Below are 23,233 nucleotides of genomic sequence, written 5' to 3' on the forward strand. Positions count from 1 at the left end.
ATGTATTACATATAGTATTTATAGTATTCTTTTTTCACTTAAGACTAGTAAAGTATAATATATACACACAAATACTAGCCAATTTTTGTATGTCCATAGGTATTAAAGTAATATTGCTTTAATAGTTGTCATTGTAGAAATGATTGAAATTCTTTCATTCTTATTAATGGGCTATTAACTTCACAGTTTGTCACAAATGTAAACAATAACTGTCCTTTTCAATACTTTTGATTGCTTCCTTGGGAAAATCTCTGAACCATGAGGATGAAGACTAAACCCTTTTTAAGGCTTCTGAATGGATTGCCATTTGCTGAGTTTTCATAAAGACTCTTCTCCCTCTAGTTTTCCAGTGGCCATGCATCAGATATTGTGTTTCTTGGTTGTTTCCTACAGGCAGACAGTGGAGCGTGTCACACTCCAGAGTCAACTCCAACAACTTCTAGAAGCCCAGAAGTCAGAGGGAAAATCCCTCCCTTCTTCACCCAGGTAATCCCAGTCATTCTGGTATTTGAATTGTTGGTTATTTGATGAAATCTTTAAATAGTCCTCTAGTATTCTGTTTATTCTGTTTAATGTTTTTCAAGAAAATTACAACAGAAAATACTTTACTCCTACAAACATAAATTAAAAGATATCGTAATGAAACGCCTGTGTCTGGAATCACAGGACCTGAGGTAGTTTCCAGCTTTTCTATGTCTTTGTGCCACATGTACTGACCCATGAAATGAGATAAGGATATATAGGGTGATTAAATTGTTAGAAACAGAAGTAAGGAAATTCATACAAAAATGGTGCTTACACAATAAAACAGACCAATTCTGTAGCCATGAAGTTTAGGACATGTTATGCTCTGGCTACAGCTGATAGAATGGAGTCTTTGTTAATTGTTCTGAAGAAACATTAAGTAATTCTAATCTTGTTTTCTATGAATCACTAAGCATATCAAAGGGCATTTGAGGTCTTATGGATGCATTTAGTGCAGTAGGAAACCATCTTACATTTCCTTCATCTTCTTTCCAGTTCACCCTCCTCACCAGCATCTAGAAAGTCCCAGTGGAAAATTTTAGATACAGATGATGAGTCTACAGGCAAAAGCAAACTGGGAGCCCAGGAGGGAATTCAAGTCCTTGGGAGCTTGTCAGTCTCCAGCAGGACTAGGACCAAAGGAAAAGATGAAGACTCTGATAAAATCTTACGTCAGTTATTGGGGAAAGAAATATCAGAGAATGTCTGCACCCAGGAAAAGTTGTCATTGGAATTCCAGGATGCTCAGGTATCCTCTAGGAATTTGAAAAAAATCCCTCTAGAGAAGAGGGAACTGAAGCTAGCCAGACTGAGGCAGCTGATGCAGAGATCGTTGAGTGAATCTGACACGGACTCAAACAACTCTGAAGACCCAAAAAATACTCCTGTGAAAAGACCAGACAGGCCGAGGCCACAGCCCATTGTGGAAAGTGTGGAGAATGTGGACAGCGCAGAAAGCTTACACCTGATGATAAAGAAACACTCTCTGGCATCAGGACGCAGGTTTCCTTTTGGTATGAAGGCCTCCAAATCCATGGATGGCCACAGCCCATCACCCACCTCAGAGAGCAGTGAACCAGACTTGGACTCCCACTGCCCAGGCCTGGGGATGACTCCTCCAACCCAGCCTTCCACAGAAGCTACTCAGTCGAGTCCTGACAGTGCCACTGCCCAGAAAGTTGCCACAAGCCCCAAGAGTGCCCTCAAGTCTCCATCATCCAAGCGCCGTACATCCCAAAACTCAAAACTCAGAGTGACCTTTGAGGAGCCTGTTGTGCAAATGGAGCAAACTAGCCTTGAACTAAATGGAGAAAAAGACAAAGATAAGGGCAGGGCCCCACAGAGGACTAGTGAATCAGGGGAACAAATAAAAAGGCCTTTTGGAACCTTCCGATCCATCATGGAGAGTTTAAGTGGGAATCAGAACAACAATAATAACTACCAGCCAGCTAGCCAGCTGAAGACCTGCACACTACCCTTGACATCACTTGGAAGGAAGACAGCAGATGCCAAGGGGAATCCTGTGAACCCTGCCAGCAAAGGAAAGAACAAGGCAGTGAGTGCTATCTGGAGACTATGCTTGTATTACTTTTAATTGATTGTGTTATTGTTAAAACTTGGGTTACTGACTTGTGCCACCTTAAGGGGAGGTCACCCCAAGATTCATAAATTCATATATTTTTAATGAAAACACGCCAGCTTAAAATAAATGCCCTTGCACTTCCTTTGGAGAATGCAGAGAGAGGTGGGTAAAGAAATCACAGATTAGGTCTGATCCCAGTTTCTTGCGCTTTGGGCATTTGGAGTTGTAAGCTAAGAGGCATTTATACAAGATGAAACCACTCGTCAGCATTCAATTGGTCCTTTGTTGGCACTGATTCTGCCTCAGGAAGAGTTTGTTCTCCTTGTGGACTGGGTACTCAAGCCCATTTTAAAATCACATAAACAGAAACTCTATTTCTTCTAAGCTACTCAACTCAAATAACCTTTGAAATGAATATCCCCCAGGGACTGCCACATAGCCTGTTAGCACATACATCTCTAAGTGTTGATTAGATACTGGAGAGACTGAAGGGCTTGCCAGTGGACAGGAGAAGGCAGAATGCATTGAAGTCATTTATAACAAGCATTTCTTGGAAACCCGTCTCTAAGAATAAGAGATAGGACCTTCGTTTCAGGCAGTGATTCCTGCATGTTCTGCACTTATCATGCCATCCAAAACAGTGTAGCAGCCAAAGTACAGAGCTCTCTGTGGAAGGAACGCCTTGGGTCATTCACTATTCTGTTTACTAAACCACCCAGTAGAGTGTCAGAAGCTTAGCGTTTATTCTTTGTTGGGTTTCTATTACAACAGAGTCTTAAGAACTATCTGTATTTCTTGCGGTGATACCAAATCAAGTTTTACATAATATCTCTTCAACAGCCTCATCACCAATTTTTAAATTATCTACCATCTCCCTTATTATAAACGACTTTACCGTGTATTTGTTTTATCTAGAAACAGCATACTCTGGCTAAGACACCAGACTTTTTTACTTTAAAAATTGAAATCTGTTTTTTCCCAAATGACTTAATAGAGTCTCTTGATGAGCAATAACACTAAAATCATCTCCCCTGTTTCCCATACACCTTTTCTCTAATATCTCCTGCATGCCTTGGATTAACCGGGACCTTTGCATGTGATAAGCTTGTTGCATGTTGTCAGATAATTCTTAATTGCACTTCTCTAGGCGATGTACAGCAGCTGTATCCAACTTCCTTCTAACGCGCTGGTTGAGGAGCATCTACATGACTCCGCACGGTATGTGGCGTAGAACGCGCTGTGCAACACTGCCATGCCTTTGCTTAGCGTTGCATGACCTTTGAAATGATGCGGCTGCAATGTTTTTAAGCAGGGGACATAGGATATAGCACCAAGGGAGAAGAATCTTACAACCCTTCTCCCAAAGAGACATGGCTTCAGGTGGCAGCTAGGTCCTAGGAAGGTAGCTGGTACCCCATTGGAGGCACTTTATCCTAGAATCAGTTGGGAGAGTCTACTCTGTTCACAAACTCACTATGTTCCTCGGTCGACTTTGGCCTTCAGCTTGCATTTTAAGGGAGCTTAGTGCCCAAGTATAGAAATTAGGTTCAGTCATGGGGAGAAAGGGTTAGCTGCCCTTCAGAAATCAGAACTTCAAATGTGAGCTGAGGTTTTGCTTCAGCACTACTGACAAACTAAAGGTGCCTTTTGGCATCATTCTGCTGATCACAAGAGGAACATGCCTCTCAGAAGCATGCCATTGCAGTGGGAAGCTTTTCCACTTAGCACCGTGAACCACTTCCGGCCCAGAAGCCGTTCTTGATGAAAGCCAGTGATTAAATTAAGAGTCTTTCTCAAACAAAATGTTCACAAGTCCAAATGCATGATCTGTGTACGTGATCAAGAAAGAGGACCCCGTCACTAGTGAGAGACTAGGACTTCTCCTTGGGCAAAACCCTTCTGGGATGCAGTGTGTATTTCCTGACCTGGCAGGAAGTGGGTGGAGCTACAGGAAATGTTAATGTGATCAGTTTCTCTTGACTGGTTTGTTTGAGAAGCGTTAAACCTCGAAGCCCATTTTAAAAGCAAACTGTTGGTTTTAAAACATTTCAGAAATTTAAAAACCATGACATGGTATTCAGCATTCCTCCAGAATCTTCCAAAGAATTTGTGTACTATACATACAGATTTTAGTTCAAAATACAAAACCTCCAGAAAATCTTTCTCTTTTTGTCCTTCCCTAGATCGGATTTAGTCTGCTTGTGTCTATGTCCAGTCTGGGTGGAAAACAAAGTCTTTGTCATGTTAGCGGGATATCATCAGGGATCTCATTAATTCGGTGCATTGAAGGAAGAACGCCTCAGATTCTTAATAGTCACTAGTGAGCAGCTGATAGCAGGTGGTCTAAATGTAGTCAGGACTGCTTCCAGCCATCCTGTGGCAGAGGCTCCTGTTCAGTGCCAGTGTTAGAGGTGGGAAAGTGACATGGGAAAACCTTGTCCTTCCCAACATTGATACTATCCAGCTTCTGCTCATCTCAACCTAGTTCCCTATCCTTTCACCCTTTCCTGTGCCTGTCTTGGGTTGGATGTGTCTTCTTGGTGTCTGGAAACTTATGCTTTTGTGCCTGAGACAAGGAAGCACAAAGACTTGGCAAACTCCCTGGAAGCAGAAAAAAAAAATGCCTTCCAGACTCCTAGAGCAACTGGGAACAAGATAATTAATGTCACAGCAGATCCTTCCTGCCATAAATGTTTCACCTGCCTTTTTACAAGGAAAGGAACAAAGCTGAGCATTTCAGTTGAGTAGGATTACAAAGAGTCAGCACAAAATGAGGTCAGAGGGCCACTCACCTGTCTGAGACAGCTCAGCTGTAACACTTTCCTACTCCATTTAGGAAACAGTCCTTCTGAAGACTCAGTTATTGAGATAACAGATTCACTGGCCTTGTGGAGTGACAACGTTTGAATTCAATGCTAAATTAGAATCCAGTGCTTAGAAAATCCAAACAATACATATAGTCACAGTATTGAGTGAACATCCATATTTCATCTCACTACCCCATATCCTAATATAGACTTTATTACAGTTTTAGTTTGGCATGGGCTTCCATTTAAAACAGGGAGTCTTGTTTGTTTGTTTGTTTGTTTGTTTGTTTGTTTTTCACATTGGAAAGAATAAATTTTTATCCTCTCTGCATCACTTGCACACAGATAGCACAAGCCTGGTCCACTCCACAGACAAATCAAGGATGCCTCTCTGCCTGAAATAAAGGTTCCTCAGAAGAACTAAGGCTAGAATGAGATGTTTAAATGAACAAGACAGAACTAACTCTGGTGCCTGCAGCCTTTACCTATATGAGCTGAGTACAGAGGTTCACCTATCAGTGGTGACTTCAGATCTTGACCAGAGAACTTGCTAGTACATCAAGTGGCTTCCTGAAATAGTGGAGGGATGCCTAGGCTTTGAGTGGAGATGTTGACAGCTCCCTGCTACTGACTCCCCTTGTCAACAGATGTAAGTGTGGTATCAGCTCCAGGACTCTGGAATCACAACCTAGTTTATAAGAATTTTTTTTAAATGTTTTTCTTGAATAAAGGACCAATGAATGCAGCATTTTAAAGAACATCATTCAGTTTTTTTACCAGGCTTCTGACAGCTATTCAGTTTTCTGAATTGATCACAGGGTGATAGCAAAGAGTCTTGGATTTTTTTACAGTGGCCTTTAAAGTTAGATCCAACCTTATTGCTTTAAACAGCTTTCTCAGCCTCACAACTCCAGAAGATGACTTGATTTATAGGAAACAGATTCATCTTTTCTTTTTTCTTCCAAGAGGATAAGTTGACTGAGTTTTTATAACACCAAAGGAATGTCTACTATCACTGGTCTTAAAAATACCAATGAAGCATCCATTTGCCAGTTTGGGACTGCCTAGGGTAGCTTGTTCCAAAATATGGCTACCTCCAACAGCACCCTCTCTAAGCTTGTGACATTCTTTCTTGAAAGCTTAGACCCCCAATCCTAGCACCAGCATAATAGGACTCCTTAAAAAGACATAAAGCGAATAAAACTTAGAATGCTTTTTATTATCTATGAATTAGCCACATCAAGAATTATATATACAAAGCCAAGAGCTAATGTCAAATATTTTACATAGATTTCAAGGTATCCAATGCTACCTCAAAGAGAATGATATTTTTGGCATAGGGCTGGGAATGATATAACTATCTATCCCAATGGTTTGCTGTTGCTCATAGAGGGGAGAAAGGAGAACTCTTCCTTAGAAACTAAAACTACCCCAGCAGGACATATTCTTTAGCGTGCTCAGCCCAATTTAATGATAGTCAGAAATCCTAAGACAAGCAGCTCCTTTTCCCCTCTCTACTCTGTTTTCCTCACTCTGAAGGTACAGTTGTGAAGCAACCCCAAGAAAGATAATGCCTTATGGTGTCATAGCCATACCATAAGTCTACCATTACTAAGAGCATCTTTTGATATTATGAGAATAGAGCCTACCCAACGCTCTCTAAAGGCTGGATTTTAGAGATATATAGGTTGATTGAAATCAGCACAGATAGAACCTTGTCTGAGCCATACCCCTGGGTAGCCACACCTTTCTTTTCCACATCTTCATCAAGAAGCATATAATTGGGGGAGCTGGGGAAATCACTCAACCAGTAAAGTACTTGCTGTGCAGACATGAAGACTTGAACCCAGAACACACATTAAAAGTGTTAGTCATAGTGGTTGGGCTTGTACTTCCAGTGCTGAGTCAGCAGAAATGAGTTTACCCATGGTGTTCTATAGCCAATTAGACAACCAAACATCAGTGAACTCCAAACCCACAAGAGATCAAGCTCAGAAAAGAAGTTAGATAATACTTGAGGGACAGCATTTGATCATATCCTTTGTCCTTCACATACATGCGTGTATCTGTGCATGTATACCTATACACACGCATAATTGTACTTACATAAACATGTGTACTCCCCCTACACACAAACAACACATTTTCCCCAATGGAAGGCAGAGTTTCCAAACTTGGGCAGGTCACAGTGGACAGATTCAAAGGAGGATAGGAATAAAAACTATTGCCAGAGCTTCATGAGATCAATCAGCCTTGAGAGCACCTGTGTACATTCAGTGTCTAGCACTGTGCCTTGCATATGGAAGAGGCTTTATAAATACTTGGAAGAAAAAGAGCCTAACAGAGGAAAAAGAGGAAGAGACAGGGAAAGAAAGCGAAAGAAAACCTTGTCTGTATTATCTGAGGGTCTGGGGGAAGAGGTTGTGTTCTATCAGTACATTTGAGTCTCACATCTCCCTTCTTCAGTGTCAATTTGAGTAATACTCATTTAATTTTGAAACAGAATTCCATCTTTTAGTAGATAAACCATATAACTAAGCTACAAGTCAAACTCTAAGAGAGCAGACTTAGTGGCCTCTTCCTTTGGTTAGCAGGGTAATCGTGTGGCAGCCGAGGAGCCATGGCATACTGATCCTGTCTGTTGCTGTGGGATTGCCACGTGCTGTGGAAATACAGAGTGTGTGCCTAGATGATTCAGCACACTGGATTACTTGAAAACCAGTTATTTAAACATAATGCTTTCCCCCTTTTTAATTTTGGTCACTCAGAATGCGGTTTCATATCCAAGAGTGAAGTCGAGGCACAACAATTATCTGAATAATTTGAGCCAGAATTACCCACTTTTGTTCTCTTGAATTCTGGCAGTTGAAGGTTGGGTAATTGAAGGATTCAGGGAAGGCTGATTTATTATCATATTAAATGTCTCAAATTAACAGTTTACTTGGTTTGGACTTGACTTTCTGTAATCAAACTAGGTTTTTCCTGCAGAAATGGGGCTCTTCTGAGGATGATAAAAACAACATTCCATTCTACCAAAGTAAAAATGCCCTTTCAGAGTGTGAATTATGGTATCTTTAACCTAGAATGAAACCCTTTAGCTTATTTATTTTAATCGAATTTCCATCAAAACTATATGAACACATATGAGTAATAATAGCAAAACAAAAGCTGGCTGTTCACAGTCAGGAATATATGGGAGAAGGGCTGAGGGGACCCCACTCTTTACTACAAGCTATTTGCTGCTGATAGATTGAAGAATCTCTGCCTTCAGATGGGTACCCATTAGTGGTTACAACAGGCTTCAGTGGATCGCTCCAAGCCAACAGTCCTGGCCAATGCTCACATCAGTGGTCCTAGCTAAACTAAATGGATCAGAACACAAAACCAAAAGTCATGAATTTCAGAAGGGAGAGAGAGAGAAAGGTCAGAATATATTACACACATATATGAAATTGCCAAAGAACAAAATTAATCAATAAAAAAATCTGCCATCTCCTGCACCGCCCCATCCATTCACTATTCATATTCTTCTGAGTCTACCATGCCCTTTTCTGTCATATTTTCTTCAGTATTCTGTATTTCTAAATACCATGTTTATAGAAATTGTCAGCTTCAGATATTATCCCTATCAGCTACTGGCAGCCACTACAGATGGTAAAAATATGAGCGCACTTAAAATAGCCCAGCAAATATTCCAGACGCTTCATACATCTTTGCTCTCTTAATCTTCGCGATGATATATATGCCAGATCCTATTATTATCCATATTTTGCACATTGGAAAAAGACATAGATGATTATGCATCTTGCCCAAGATTATATAGTAATGACGGTTATAAACTGTGGAGCCAGCATTTGAATTTGATCAGTCTGGCTCAAGAGTTCATATTAACAGCAAGTTCATTTTTAGCCTCTCCCTTCCTCTACCTCTCTCTCTCTCTCTCTCTCTCTCTCTCTCTCTCTCTCTCTCTCTCTCTCTTTCTGAGTGTTGGCTATTGAACACAGGACTTTATGCATTCTAGCCAAACACTCTACCTCTGAACTCCATCCCCAGACAATTTCTCCTTATAAAGCCACAAGGACTCAGTTGGGGATTCTAAGATCTCCAAGTTCCATAGTTTCTTGAAATGTACACACATATGCCCTTGGGGGACACACTCCAACTATGTCCAAGCCATAGCACTAACCAAGCATGGTTTTTGAGGTCAGAAAGCCACATTGGGGCTTTTCCTGCATCCAAATGTAAGAACCATTACCAGAATATCTTAGGTACCAACAGTTAGAACTTAGTAGTATACAGGCTTGTCCACTAACAAAGGCTAGCTCCTCTCCACAAGCTTTAAAATGGTATGCATCTAACAGCCCATGAAAAAGAATATGCATCTTATCCAGAGGAAAATCCACTTATAAAAGAACATCTGTTCCTTTGTCGTCTTCTTCTGCAGACCTAGTAAACAGTGAGTACTGGGGGAAACAGCTCTCATGTTTCTCAGTTTTCTGGTTTCTGTACCTTCACCTATTTGTAGTCTTTCAACAAGTCACTCAGCAATCATGCCTAAAAGCATTCTTTGCAAACTCTCCGGGTTCCAAGTTACTGCAGTATTCAAAGTGTCACCAATAATTCCTTGTAAAGAAATTATTTAAAACAAAAAAAAAACAGAACAAAAACCTCTTGCTTTCATTTAATCAACAATGCTATACATCCTATCGTGTTTGTCCCTGGTAAAATCCCCTTGACTACAGAGTGCCTGGATTCCAATCAATGTGGTTAAGAAATTGCTCCTGGAGTCAAATTCAAATGTGTTAAGTAAGTGTGCGTTTTTACATGATGACTGCTTTTGTTACGTTTAAACAGTGGTTTATAGGAAAAGCAAATAATTTGCCTCCTGGAATGAAAGGCTCCTCAGTATGGTTTGGGGATGATTCCCATTTTTGGTGAACTCTTTAGCAGCAGCATCTTGTAACTTGACCATAGTTTTCTCTCATTTTGGTCTGTGGTTTCTCTTCTGCTTAGGCATAATGACATCAAAAGAAACACGAAGAAACCCTACATGAAGCACATTGCTGAGCCAGAGCCGAAGGAACTCTTCTTATAAATTACTCTTAGCATGAGTCTCACATATGTCCTCCGGCCATCATTGAAAGTTAATGGACTGTCCGCTGTGGCAAGCAGACCATGAGAACAACACCTCACCAGCTGAGCAGATTATCTGGATGCCTTAAGTTTATAATATAAGACTGGTTATAAGATACATTTTGGACCATATCTGTATATAGAACTTGTTTGTTTTTTCAATATGCTTTTGAAAACATGATCGAGCAATGTATGCATTGAAACATTGGACTCTTGGTTGATTCAACCTTCTCAAAGCACATCCACCAGCACCTGGCACTGCTAGTGTTTTGTGAATTGCATGAGGATTTGCTATTGTTGATAGATATTCACTTTCTCCATAACAAGGGCACCTGAGGCTCAGCTCAGTGAGGCTAGGTCACTGGTTTTATTTTCTGTCCAGAATGTTTTTTCTGTCATTTCTACTTTTTTAATAAAGAAAATTAAACATTTATAGCAGCCAACTCTGGGCATGGGGCATCTACTTTCTAATAAACCTGTGATGTGCTGATTTCTAAAAGGCTTTGAAAATATTTTGATTGCTGATACTTGATATTAAGAGCAAACTGGGCTGTTTAGGTGGTTTCCCACGGGGAGGGGACAAATAAAACATTCTAGACTTCATTAAGCCCAGGAAGATTAGACAAGTGTGCAAAGCAAATGGTCCTTCTGCCTCCTCAAAACTCAGCATTGACGTGGGAAAACACAAGTGATAACTAAAGGTTTAGTCCTTTCTTGGGTCACTTTTTTCTGCCTTCAACACATCACAAGGCTTGTCTGATCTCTGTGGGAGACGGTATGGAGCTTACGTCTTATTGTTCACATGGCTCTCCCAATCTATGTAAGCAATAACTTACAAGAAGGTTCATCTTTTTGTAGAAAAAATACATTTCTGATAAAACTACAAGCATTTTATTTTCAAAGTGTTGACATGGCCTATGAGAGGTTGTCAAGTTGTTAAGAACAGAATGTATTCTTACCACAGGAGTGAGTACAGATAATACTATAGTGACTCTCCTCAAATGTTCCTGCCATCTAATGTGGGCCACTGTGTGTCCTGGTGCACATAGCATGCCAAATGTCTGAATCGGAAAGTTAGCTTGCAAATGGGAGTCAGCTTGGTTTAATGAGACGCAATAAGTTGTAGACGAGATTAACATTTGAGGTCTTTTATGAGCTAACCACTACATGCTGAGATCACTATTTTCATTTTATAGGTGAGAAATTAACTTTGGGGGCATTTAAGTTCTATGCACAAAATGTATGTAACTAGTTGATACCAGAGGGAGGGCATTGGTAAAAGCTGTTCATGACCCTCACCACTATCCTCATGTCCTGGGACAAAGCTATAGACAGCTCTTTGATCTTAGACAAGCAACACTGACTTCTTGAGAAACCAGGAAAATGATATGCTAATCTATACACACAGCTCTAAAGAAGGTTCCTTCCTGCTTACGATGCAACGCATCTGTAAGTTTTGGCATGTTCAGTGTGTCATCACTGCGAATGGCTGATACTGTACAGCCTGATGCCATTTTTCATGCTGCCATGAACTGTACTGAGATACCCTGTGTCTGGTTTGGGGACTTCACCACTTCTGACTTACTTGTTTGCTTCCATACTGTTCTGTACTCTTGTTCGAGATTCTAGCAGAGAACACAAGCAAGTGCATGTGAAATGTGCCCTTCCAGTTTCCTGCCTGCTCCAGAGGAGGCTGCAGAGGCCACAGAAGGAAGTAACACGTGGTTCTTGGCCCAAAACGAGGCCTGCAAAGACAGAGGTCCAGAAAATGTTCCCTCTGTCTATGGAAGTCTCACTTTTCTTGTGAAACTGGTTTTAAATGTGAAAAGTGAGGAGTTGAAGCACTTTGCAGATTTTTAAAACATGAAAATAATTAAACATAGCAAAGGAGGGCTGGAGAGACGTCTCAGCAGTTATGAATACTAAGCTGCTCGAGACTGAGGGAATGGCCAACCAACAACCAACCAACAACTGGCCTAATTTGAGACCTATCCCATGGGCAAGCACCAATCCTTGACACTATTAATGATGCTCTGTTATGCTTGTAGACAGGAGCATGGCTGTCCCTCTGACAGGCTCCACCCAGCAGCTGACTCAGGTAGATGCAGACACCCATAGCCAAACAGTGGATGGAGTTTGGGGACTCTTACAGAAGAAGAGGAAGGATTGCAGGCCCTGGAGGACATAGGAACTCCACAGGAAGACCAACAGAATTAACTAGAGTCAACAGAGCCCCCTTGGGGCTCTCAGAGTCTGAACCACCAACAAAAGATATACATAGGCTGGACCTTGGCCTCTGCACACATGTAGCAGATGTGCAGCTTGTTCTTCATGTGTGTCTCGAACAACTGGAACAAGGGATATCCCAGAAGCTGTTGCCTATATGATGGACATGTTCTTCTAGCTGCGCTGCCTTGTCTGGTCTCAATGGGAGAGGAAGTACCTAACCTTACAAAGACTTGAAGTTCCAGAGTAGGGGACCTTAGGGGCCCCCACCTGCTCAGAGGAGAAGGGAGTGGAGAGGAGGGAAAGATTGTGGGAGAGGGTGACCAGGAGGGGGCAGAGAGCAGGATGTAAAGTGAATAAAAAATTAAATTTAATTTAAAAAAAAAGAATACTGGCTGCTCTTAGAGAGGACAAGAGTTCAGTTCCCAGTGGCTCATAACCACCTATAACTGCAGCCCAAGGGATCTAATGCCCTCTGCTGACCTGTGCAGGCACCAGGCATGCACGTGGTACACAGACAGACATACAGGCAAAACATAGCAAAGAAAGTCAGGAGTTTGAGTGAATGAATTTTGACCCAGAATACTCTGCAATCCAACTGTGCAGAGGTCACATTTAGATCCCACAGCAGTGACTATGGAAGATCAAGGGGAGTACAGGAAGGTTGGGCAGATTCCTAGAAGCTAGCCTGAAACCCATATATTCCCTAATTACTGGTGGCATTGCTGGTCACTAAAAACGCTGGTTCTAAAATCATACAGGGGCATGTCTTTATTGCCCAAGTTCCTCAGGAAATGATAAACTGAAGATGCTTGAAACTAGTACTTTTTCTTAGCATGAACAATTTTGTGCAACATATAAAAAAATGAAAACCAACATACAAAAATTGAAAACAAAAAACATTTTTTCTCTAGGAATTGAGACACATTTGCATGTTAAAGGAAGGAGTGTGCTGCCTTTTGGTAAGCAAACCTTTGGGGCACCTTCCCATTGGGCTAGTAAAATGAGCAAAGCTCTATCAGCATGTCTAATGGTATGCAGCAGAGTAGGAAACTTGGCTCCACAGTAAAAAAACAATCACAACATCTGTCAGCATCTTGTAAAGACTGGCTGCTTTTACGTCTCCAAAGGGACCTGTATTGCCAAAGTTCAAGACATCAAATTAAGAATGTTTCTCAGAAACAATAATGGGACACTAAGCTCTCACCACACTCAACAGATTGAGTTCCTGTTGCTTATTCGTATTAAACAGTTGTCAAGACCTCACTCCTAAGGAGAATGTTCTAGGTATTTATCAGGGGCTTAGAAGTGGGAATGAAGTTATCTAGGCTATCAAGTAAGTGTGTGTGTGTGTGTGTGTGTGTGTGTTAATGAGATGGAATGAAACTCAGAGACATACATAGGTAAGAGCTCTACCATTGAGATACACCCCCACCCCAATGTTTTAAGAATTCTTTTCCCTCAGTGTAAAAACTCAAGCCGGGCAAAGTGATACATGGCTATAATCCCTCAGAACCTTTGATACAATGGGTTAAATGCTTATTTTTTCCACATCTTCCTGTGGGTTTCTGTTATGCTGAAAAGGCCAAATGAGAATAAGGAATTCATAGCAACAGACTGTGCTGTTTCCTCATGAAATGGACTGTATCCTGTCACTGCCCAGGACTCTTCTCTGCAGATGAGTTTGCTTTTATGACATCCCTATACCCCTACCCTCATTAACTAGTGCATAGTTTTGTGTGACTTTACAAGGAATTGATTCCTGTCTTCCATAAATATATATTAATCTTAACAGAAATGTCTGCATCGACTTATAGATCTTGGCTAATGGATACTGATGATTACTTTCAATATCATAAATCCATCTTTCTTTTCTTCTCATTTTGTTCTTCTGGCTCTTTCTCACCCTCCTTTTCTTTCCCTTTCTCTCATTCTTTTTGTTTTCTTTTTGTCCTCCCTCCCAACTCTCTTTATGATCATCTCTCTCTATTTTTAATTTATTTGTTTGTTTCATTCTTCTCTGTCCACTGTTTATAATACCTTGAAACTTTACATTTTATTCTTTTCTTGTTGCTGAGGTAAAAAACACCCTGATGAAACCAACTTAAGGAAGAAAGCATTTCTTTTGCTCACAGCCTGAAGTGTGGTTCATCAAAGCAAGGAAATCAAGACAGTGGGAGCATGAAGAAGTTTGTTATATTGTATCCACAGACAGGAAGCAAACATCGGTGAGTATTAGTGTTCAGCCAACTTCATTTACACAGCCCAGGATTGTAGCCCAGGGAATTATGCCACCAACAATAGACATATCTTCCCATACTAACTAACCAAAATAAGATAATCCCTAATAAACATGACCAGAAATTTGTATCCCAGGTGATTCTATATTCCATCAAGGCAACAAATACAATCACAATAACCTAACCCTTGACAATCTGACATTCAAGCACATCACTTTAAATCATGACCTTTGTTCCCAAAGTCTTATGGCAATCTCCGACCAAACTTCAAGAGCTCCCATAGGAGTTAGCAGTTCTCACAGTGTCAAGGTCCAAAGTGCTTGTCTCATCTGAGAATAAAAGCAATTTCTAAAACAAGAGCTAAAAAAAATTAAAAACAAGTTGTTCGATTTCAACATATAATGACAGAGTAACCGTTCCCACTTTAAAATGGAAGAATCATGGCATAGAAAAGAGTGATTAGACTAAATCAAGAACAAAATCCACTGGAGAAAACACTAAACCCTATGGCTTTGTATCTGGCATCTAGGGCTCCTGATGTAGTTTTGAGATTACAACAGGACTTAGTAGCTCAGGTTCTCCACTTCTGCTGCCTAGAGTGAATATCACCCTTCTCTTCTGCTAGTTCCATTCTGTGCATGTGGCTTTCCTCAGTGGATGTTCCATGGTCCTAGCATCAAAACTATTCTGAGGTCCTCACTGTAGCTTAGACTTTACCTTCAGAGCTTAAAAACAATGACGACTCAGGACCTCTTTACAAGGGACCTGACCAAGCCACACTGAGCCTGGCCTGAACTGCTTTCTGAAACTATGGAGCAGTACTACTTGACCCCCTCAATCCTGTCCCTTTTTATATCTGTAAAAACAACACCATGAGAATAACACTGTCAAGTTCTACTACCAATCAAGATGGAGCCTGACTCCCGTGGACAACAGTTCTATCAGCTTCTATGTGCTGACCTTAGACAAACACTTCCATAGGCCAGATGACAACCAGGATCATCAACCATTACACTATATTTGAAGGTGTCAGCAAAGGAATTCTGGGGAGCAGATATGTGCAGATTTGTGGTAAAAAAAAATAAGATGTTCTCTTCTTGTCAAAAGTGTCAGATGAGCAATTCTACATGATTATGAATTCAGTGCAGTGAGTATGTCCTCAAATAAAACAGAACCAGAAGTTAGCATTAGTCTGAGATCATGGAAGTAAGATCAGACTTCTAGCTTCTCTTAAAACATGTGGTTCAAACTGGCCAATGAGAGAGGGACATGAAGTTCATAGCGAGGGGTTTGGGGAAATTTTGTTGAAGAAGCAGCTTACCTGGCGCTCATATTTTTTCCTTTGTATGTAATTCTTCTTCCTCTCCAGGCACAGTACCACCTCTTTAGCTACGAGGACAAATGTTTCCATGAAGAAGGAAGAGGAGGAGGAGGAGGAGGAGGAGGAGGAGGAGGAGGAGGAGGAGGAGAAGGAGGGGGAGGAGGGGAAGGAGGAGACAGAGATAGAGAATAGGAAGGCATCCAAATAATTGAATTCAGAGCACAATCTCTGAATATTACCCCATATGATTTCATTGAAGAGACTTGCTTAATTAAGTAAATATTGGTTGTCTTAGGGTTTTACTGCTGTGAAGAGACATCAAGACCAAGACAAGTCTTGTAAGGACATTTAATTGATGCTGACTTACATGTTCAGAGGCTCAGTCCATTATCATCAAGGTGAGGGTATGGCAGCATCCAGGCTAGCATGTAGGAGGAGCTGAGAGTTCTGCATCTCCGTTTGAAGGCTGCTAGGAGAAGACTGGCTCCCACACGGTTAGGAGTGTCTCATTGCCCACCCCCACAGTGATACATTTTCTTCAACAAGGCCACACCTATACCAACAAAACTACACCTCCTAATATTGCCACTCCCTGGGCCAAGCATATTCAAACCACCACACTGGTGTTTGGTCCCTGGTAGGACAAACTAAATACACATCCTAACTGATGTATTCAGTTAACAGAACAGAGTACACAGCACATCACTAGACTAAAGCAACATTTTATTTTTCTATCTACCAGGTCATTGAATCACCACTTGTGTTCCAGAATCAGTCAGTTTTGCTAGCTCATTTGGAAAATAGTACAAGTTGAATACCATACTGTGATACTGTGCTATAAAGAGATATTTCCCAGCTGCCTGCAGACAGTACTGCTGACCCAGGGCCCTAGGTATTGTGCTTCAGGGGTCATTCTTGGCTGAGGAGGCTTCCCTTGCTGAAAAGCATGTACCTCCTTAGAAACCTCACAAATGCTCAGTGGATAAGTACACAGGCCCAGCTCTTCACCCAGCTCCAGAAAACTCCCAGAGGCCATCTCAACTCCAGAGGAAACCATAGATTTGGCCACTTTCCCCAACCAATTCCTACCCCTCTGTAGATAATGATCTCAAGAACTATCTCAAACAAATATTCCACAACTAATCTTGAGGTTGTCTAGTTACTAGGATATTCAATTTGTGATAGCATGTCAGCATATCCTAGACTTGTACAAAAAGAACCTTGTCTAACTACATTTGATGCTTAATCCAAATGGTATACTAAATGGTTTTAAGAACACATTTCATATCCTCCAGAGTAGTTTTCCCTTAAGACATGTTATAATCAGTTCCAATATATGGAATTTAGATTGTTCTACCATCATGAATGTTCAGAGCCAATATATGCATGCTAAAACATGACTGTTACAAGTTTTTAAAAATTCAATCAAAATTATATTCTATTTGACTATAATTTCATTTGTTTACTAATGATGCCAAATTGATACTTAATATGGCAGCCTGTGGTCATGATTATTGAAATACACCATTCCTAGCATCCCTCCACAGGCTATGATCCCAGATGCAATCCATCAACCTCATTTCATTGCTGATGGTTGAATTATATCTTGGGTCTCTAAACAAATATCACTCCTACACTGTAGCATTTATCAAAAATCAGTATAAGAAATAGCCATGTAGAAAAAAGTTTCCATATATTTTTATAAAACTTCTTGAAACCATCATATGTTTTTAAAAGCCAATAGCTCCATAAGGGGCCATAAAAATAAATTCCTCTTAGAGTTAGTACTAGAGGGGAAATCTGCCTCCATAGAAAACCTGGCCTGGTGCTTTTTATTAGCTAATAAGAACCTTATATGACTTGTGTTTTCCTTTTCCTCTTGCCTGCCAGAAAAAGGTTAAAAGTGAAGTTTGCACTCAATCTAAGCAGCAATCCTTAGCCTAGGTTTTTCTAGAATGCCTGTCTTGCCAATCACATCGCCTTCCTTTGTTCTTAGTCTCTCAACCTTTCTTGATGGTTGAGATGTATCTGTGAATTCTACTATAAGCATCCTCAAACCTTCTGAATTGAGTGTGGAAATAAAAATCTCCCTGTCATTTTTCCTACCTGACCTACCCAACCCTGCTCCTTTTATTTCTGATGATGAAACCTAAATTTTGTTCAAGTCAATGCTGGTTCAAGATATAAGACAGCTGTTAGTGTGACTGGAGGAATAATACAAGGGGTAGGGATGTGGGTGGGGAGGCGGGTAGTGATGGAGGAGGTCACTATTGTTGAAAAGAGGGGAGAAATCACCTTGGATTTGTTTGAGACAGGCACATGACTGTTTTGATGGAGTTGTTGTTGTTGTTGTTGTTGTTGTTGTTGTTGTTGCTGTTGTTCTGAGACAGAATTTCTCTTTATAGCTTTGGTTGTCCTGGAACTTGCTGAACTTACTGTATAGCCCAGGCTGACCTCAAACTCAGAGATTCATCTGACTCTGCCCCTCAAGTGCTTGGGTTAAAAGCAGGAGCCACCATGCCTGGCTCCAGGCACATGTCTTTTGAGGTAAACATTTAATAGAGGCAGAAAGTATATAGAGATGCACAGGACTCCCGTAGCCTCATGTATGTGTTATGATCAAGGAGGAACGCAGATACACACACAGTATTACCTGTGCACAGCACACCATTACCAGTATATTATCAAAACTCATATAAGCTTCAAAACTTTCAATCGGCCCTTTTTTTGATCATGTTTTTCCCACCCACAGACAGGTAGCAGATACACAGGAAAGACTTTCTTGTGTAATTCACTTATCTCCTTGCTGTGACTCAAAGATAGGGCCAGTGTCCTAAATTCTGAGCATTTTCATTGTAACATAGGCAGAGGGCACTGCTCTTCCAATGGCTTTGATTTTCCCCCTACGGTGTGCTTTAGGAAAGACCCTGCATTGAGCAAAATCTTCACTTGTATCTGTACTCCAAAGACTCAGTGGCTGAGCGCAATTGAGCTACTAGAGCTAGGCCAAGTCTTCCCACCAAGTGTCTCCTTTAAAGGACAGTGGGAGAGGTAGGATTCTGTGCATTCTATGCTGGTAGCTGTGCTGCACGCTGAGGCTCTCTCTCTCCAGTGGTCCTTCCTCCTCTCTTCCATTGCTGAGAGTTTCTGCCCACCTCCTATCTTCCTTTGACTCCCTCACATCTCCCAGGAAATCTCTTATGTATCTCCGATGCCTGGCTGCTTCTCAGATGAGCCAAGCTGATACCCTGGCTCCTATACCCTTCTTGCTCTCCCACATCCTATCCTCAGGACCAGCCTACCCTGGAGTTACACATTTGGCTTCGGTTCCGCTCTTCTCTCTGTTTTCTTTCCTACTCTGTTAGATGGACAGAGGCTATCAAAGCTGGTGATTATATTTCTGCAAATGGAGGGAGGTCAGGGTGCAGGCTTCACAGCAAAAGTTAACTCGGAGCAACTACATATGAACCTTGTAACTTATATGGAAAGATTTTATTTTCTTTCCCAACTCGAGTTATATTCTATTCCTTAATGCCCCATAAATTCCGAGATTAAGCACCAGATCTTAATTTAGTAGAAGAGTAGGAGACTTAGCCAAGGTAGAAGACATGGTACATGGTATCTTACAAGATGGGTAAGATATGTTACCTGAATTCAAAGAGTAAACTCTCAACGAGAAGCAGAAGAGAATTAAATGCATTCACATTTCTTCCATTCTCTCTCCTCGAATTTCTCCTTCACATAACTAATCTCTGCATTTATGCTAATTTAGTCCAAAGAACACATAAGCAAATTATTAACTTTTCATCTCCTGTTGCTGGTTAACATTTACTATTAATATTTATCTTTGTTGGAAGAAATGCATTTTTTAAAAAAAATAATCATACTTAAATTGATCATAAAACTATTTATTATAAGTAGGGCTGGAAAGATGGCCCAGCAGTTAAGGGGAATCATTGCTCTTGCAGAGGACCCAAGTTGAGTTTTCAGCGCCCATGTCAGACAGCTTACAGTTGCTAGTAAGTTCAGCTCCAGATCCAATGTTCTCTCCCAGCCTCCAGGGACAATTGAATTCATATGCATATACCCATGCATGCACACACATAATTAAAAACAAATTTAAATCTTTTTTTTAAATATGATAGGCAATGAATAGCAGGTACAGAAAGTGAATGTTAAACTTAGTCTCATTAGGTTCCAGCCATTATGTTATTGATAGCAGCTGTTTTTACCAGCCCATGTACAGAATATCTTTCGGTCTGTAGCGATGTCTAAAACCTATAGAGGGAATCATTGTATGCATCTCATATGACTAGAGTCCCAGAATCATGGACACAAAATACTGTGTTTGTCTGAGTCTGTACACACATCTAGAAGCAAGAATGACATGGATTTGCATTTCCAACAATGGCCAGATTGTGGGACATCTCCCACCTGAAAGCCATCATCTTGAGATTAGGAGGGACCAGAAGACAGGAAGTCCATCTTTCCGCCTTGTGTGTAACAATAGCCGTCCAGGTGAATGCCCAACCACTGTTCTTTCCCAGGCTTAAAACCTGCCACCAGTAGGAAAGATCATGCCTCTAACTTTTAGATTATTTGCTGGCATTTATTTTGGCCCAATGGACATTTTAAAAATAGTTACCTTATTTAACAGTGTTGAGCCTCCTTCCAGAGCCATTTAAAAGTCTGGGCTTCCTCTCCTAAACTTCTTTTGTTTTCCAGACATACCACAGCTCTAAGGAGCACATGGCCTACCCCATACAAAAATGTTCAGTAACAAGGTTCCTTGATTATCTACCCAATTAAGTAAATCTCCTTGCCTGGGGGAAACTAAGTTAAAATAACACTGAGGTCTGTCCACATGCCCACAAAAGAAAAGAAACTTAAACCAGGACTGAGAATGCTGGTGTGCAACGAGACTTGTACAACAGCTGTCAGATGAAGGTTCACAAACATATTAGCAATTTCCCAAATGACCATGCACACCCCCACAATCCCTAATGTGTTGCATTTGGGGCTAAAGATGGCTTTGAAGTCAACCCTATTAAACAATAAAGGTAACAGTGAATCTGCTCCATCTCTGCTTGTGCTCTGTCCTTATTAAAAGGCCAAGGAAGTCCTTTCTTCTGCTTTTCAGTAATAAACACATAGGCAGCTGTGGTGTACTGGGCAGAGGCTTGGAGATCAGCGGCCTCCCGATACCCTTCTGCAGCCAGCGCTTGCACATGGTTCCAGGCAGAACTCACCATCTTTGTCTAAAGAAACTACCAGACAATGAAGTTTCTCTCTCCTTTCTCCTTCCTGTTCCCTGTTCCCTCTCCTTTCTGTCTCTGTCTTCCCTCTCTTCCTCCCCTCCTCATCCCCCTCCTCCTTTCTCTCTCTCTCTCTCTCTCTCTCTCTCTCTATCTATCTATCTATCTATCTATCTATCTATCTCTATCTCTCTAACTCTTTTGGGTTGTTGCAACCATGAATTTCAGGCAGCTCTTTCCTCAGGCCTCACCATTTCCATGAGCCTGCATTCCCAGAAATGTTCCTGTGTAGACTGACTCACTTGGCCATGGCAAGTCTTCAATCAAAATGTAGAAGGGTTCAGGGGAAGTCAAGTCTAGAAGCTGAAAATAATAAAAAGAAGTATTGAATAGCTCTATAAGTGTAAAAATTGGCACTCTGTCTTTTAACCATAAAAAGAACTCAAATATATTTCCCTCATAAAGCCATGTTTTCTTGATATATATGTGGTTCAGTGATGTGAAAACCACTTTAAAGCTAATAAATGGCTAATATTCCCTTTGACCCATGAAGTAGGTAATCATGAAGGTCAAACTTTTGGGGGTTATGCATCCTTCTTTGGGTATATTTATAATAATTCAATGTTTTAAGGCATCTCTTTGAGGCAGTCAACTGTTATTGAGGAATTCATATCTAGCATTAGTGCTGTCCACCACTATAGATAGATATTGTTGAGTGACTTTTGTACTGCACATCTAAAATCTAGTTTAGGCTTCCATCTCCTCCCTCTATCCCCCACAGAGACCTAGCCTGTGGGATCTACCTGGTTTATTGCCATGTTAGTGCTTGATATATAATATGGCTTATTAACAGAGCTCACCATACTTTCTAGGCAAAAGTGTTTATGGGGAAAAAAAACTTTAGATTTATACAAGGGTTGAGACATGTGACTCATATAAACTGTAATAAGAGTATTGTTGCTTAAACCTGGGTTTGCTTTGAAGCCTCATCGTTCTGTTCTTGGGAAACCATTAAGCAAAATGCCCTGAAGGATAGGAGAAATCGCATCGAGCAATAAAACGTCAACAAACTAAGGGATTTGGAGATCACACACTTTCATCTAAACATGCCCTTCTCACCTTTCACTTGGCAGGAGTTTGGTTTTTGAAAAGTAATAAACTCTAGCACTCTGGTTGACCTGGGATATGTTTAAGAAATCAAATCCTTGAGCCAGAAGCAGTATGACCTTTTACACGGACACCCCACCTTAGAAAAACCATAGGATGCGAAAAGTAAACAAAAGGAAGACAGAAACATGTGTCCCAATTGTCCAGACATTGGATTTTTGTGATGAGGGTGCACACCAAACACCAAAACCCCAGGACATGAAGAACAACTTTAAGTCTGTTTAAACAGGTGTCTAGTACTGGCTATCTCAGAAAGAACAAATACATATAATCTTGGTGCACAACCAAGATGGTCATGCTCAAGTTTCTCCGTCTAGAGTCCTCTGGGACCTTTATAAACCGAGGACAGACAGTGTTTAGTCTCATATAATGTTTCTAGTCAAGAAGAGCTTCCCATAGCCAAGGAAATTTTCAAGCCACTCACACCCTTTACATCTGTTACTTAGGACTAATAAAAGACATCCAAATTAAAAACCCATAGCAAGTAGTATCTAAACCACTTCATCTTCCACACCTGACTCTCATTCCCCGCCAATGAGAGCAAGCATTTCAAGTCAGACTTCCCATAACTTCTCTCAGCCCATGGTTCTCTGTTCTTTTCTCAGCCTGGTTCTCTTTATGATGTAGACAGACCCCATGCCTTTCCTAGCAAGAAAGGATCTCTGTTTACAGTACAGAATTACAGAATTAGGAATTTAATCCAGTAATTAGAGAATTCTTCTTTAGCTGGGGAGAGAGGAAAATAGATGGTAAACATTCTGTATTAATGGCTTGATCTCAACATGTATGTTTAATAGTCAAGGCAGATTACTATCAAAAGAGGGGTTGGAGAGATGGTGCAGAGGTTAAGAGTGTTTGTTTCTCTTGCAGAAGACGGGGGCTCAGTTCTCAGGACCCGCATGTTGGCTCACAAACACCTGTAACTCTAATTCCGAGAATACATTGTTCTATTCTGACCTCAGTGGGCACTAGGCATA

At 40.9% G+C, this 23,233-nt stretch overlaps 1 protein-coding gene across 1 annotated transcript in view; it reads left to right on the plus strand.

Annotated features, from left to right (window-relative positions):
* LOC114616594 (synphilin-1-like) overlaps window positions 1-10,546 on the plus strand; it is a 69,104-nt gene extending 58,558 nt beyond the window's left edge. The window contains exons 8-11 of the mRNA XM_028762022.1: window positions 394-486; window positions 1,021-2,080; window positions 3,255-3,325; window positions 9,928-10,546. Of these exons, the coding sequence (XP_028617855.1) occupies window positions 394-486; window positions 1,021-2,080; window positions 3,255-3,325; window positions 9,928-10,009 (1,306 nt within the window). The 3' untranslated portion in view covers window positions 10,010-10,546. The remainder of the gene's footprint in view (window positions 1-393; window positions 487-1,020; window positions 2,081-3,254; window positions 3,326-9,927) is intronic.
* The last annotated feature ends 12,687 nt before the right edge of the window (window positions 10,547-23,233 follow it).

Source organism: Grammomys surdaster, unplaced genomic scaffold (genome assembly GCF_004785775.1).
Source record: "Grammomys surdaster isolate TR1022 unplaced genomic scaffold, NIH_TR_1.0 332635, whole genome shotgun sequence".
NCBI lineage: Eukaryota > Metazoa > Chordata > Mammalia > Rodentia > Muridae > Grammomys > Grammomys surdaster.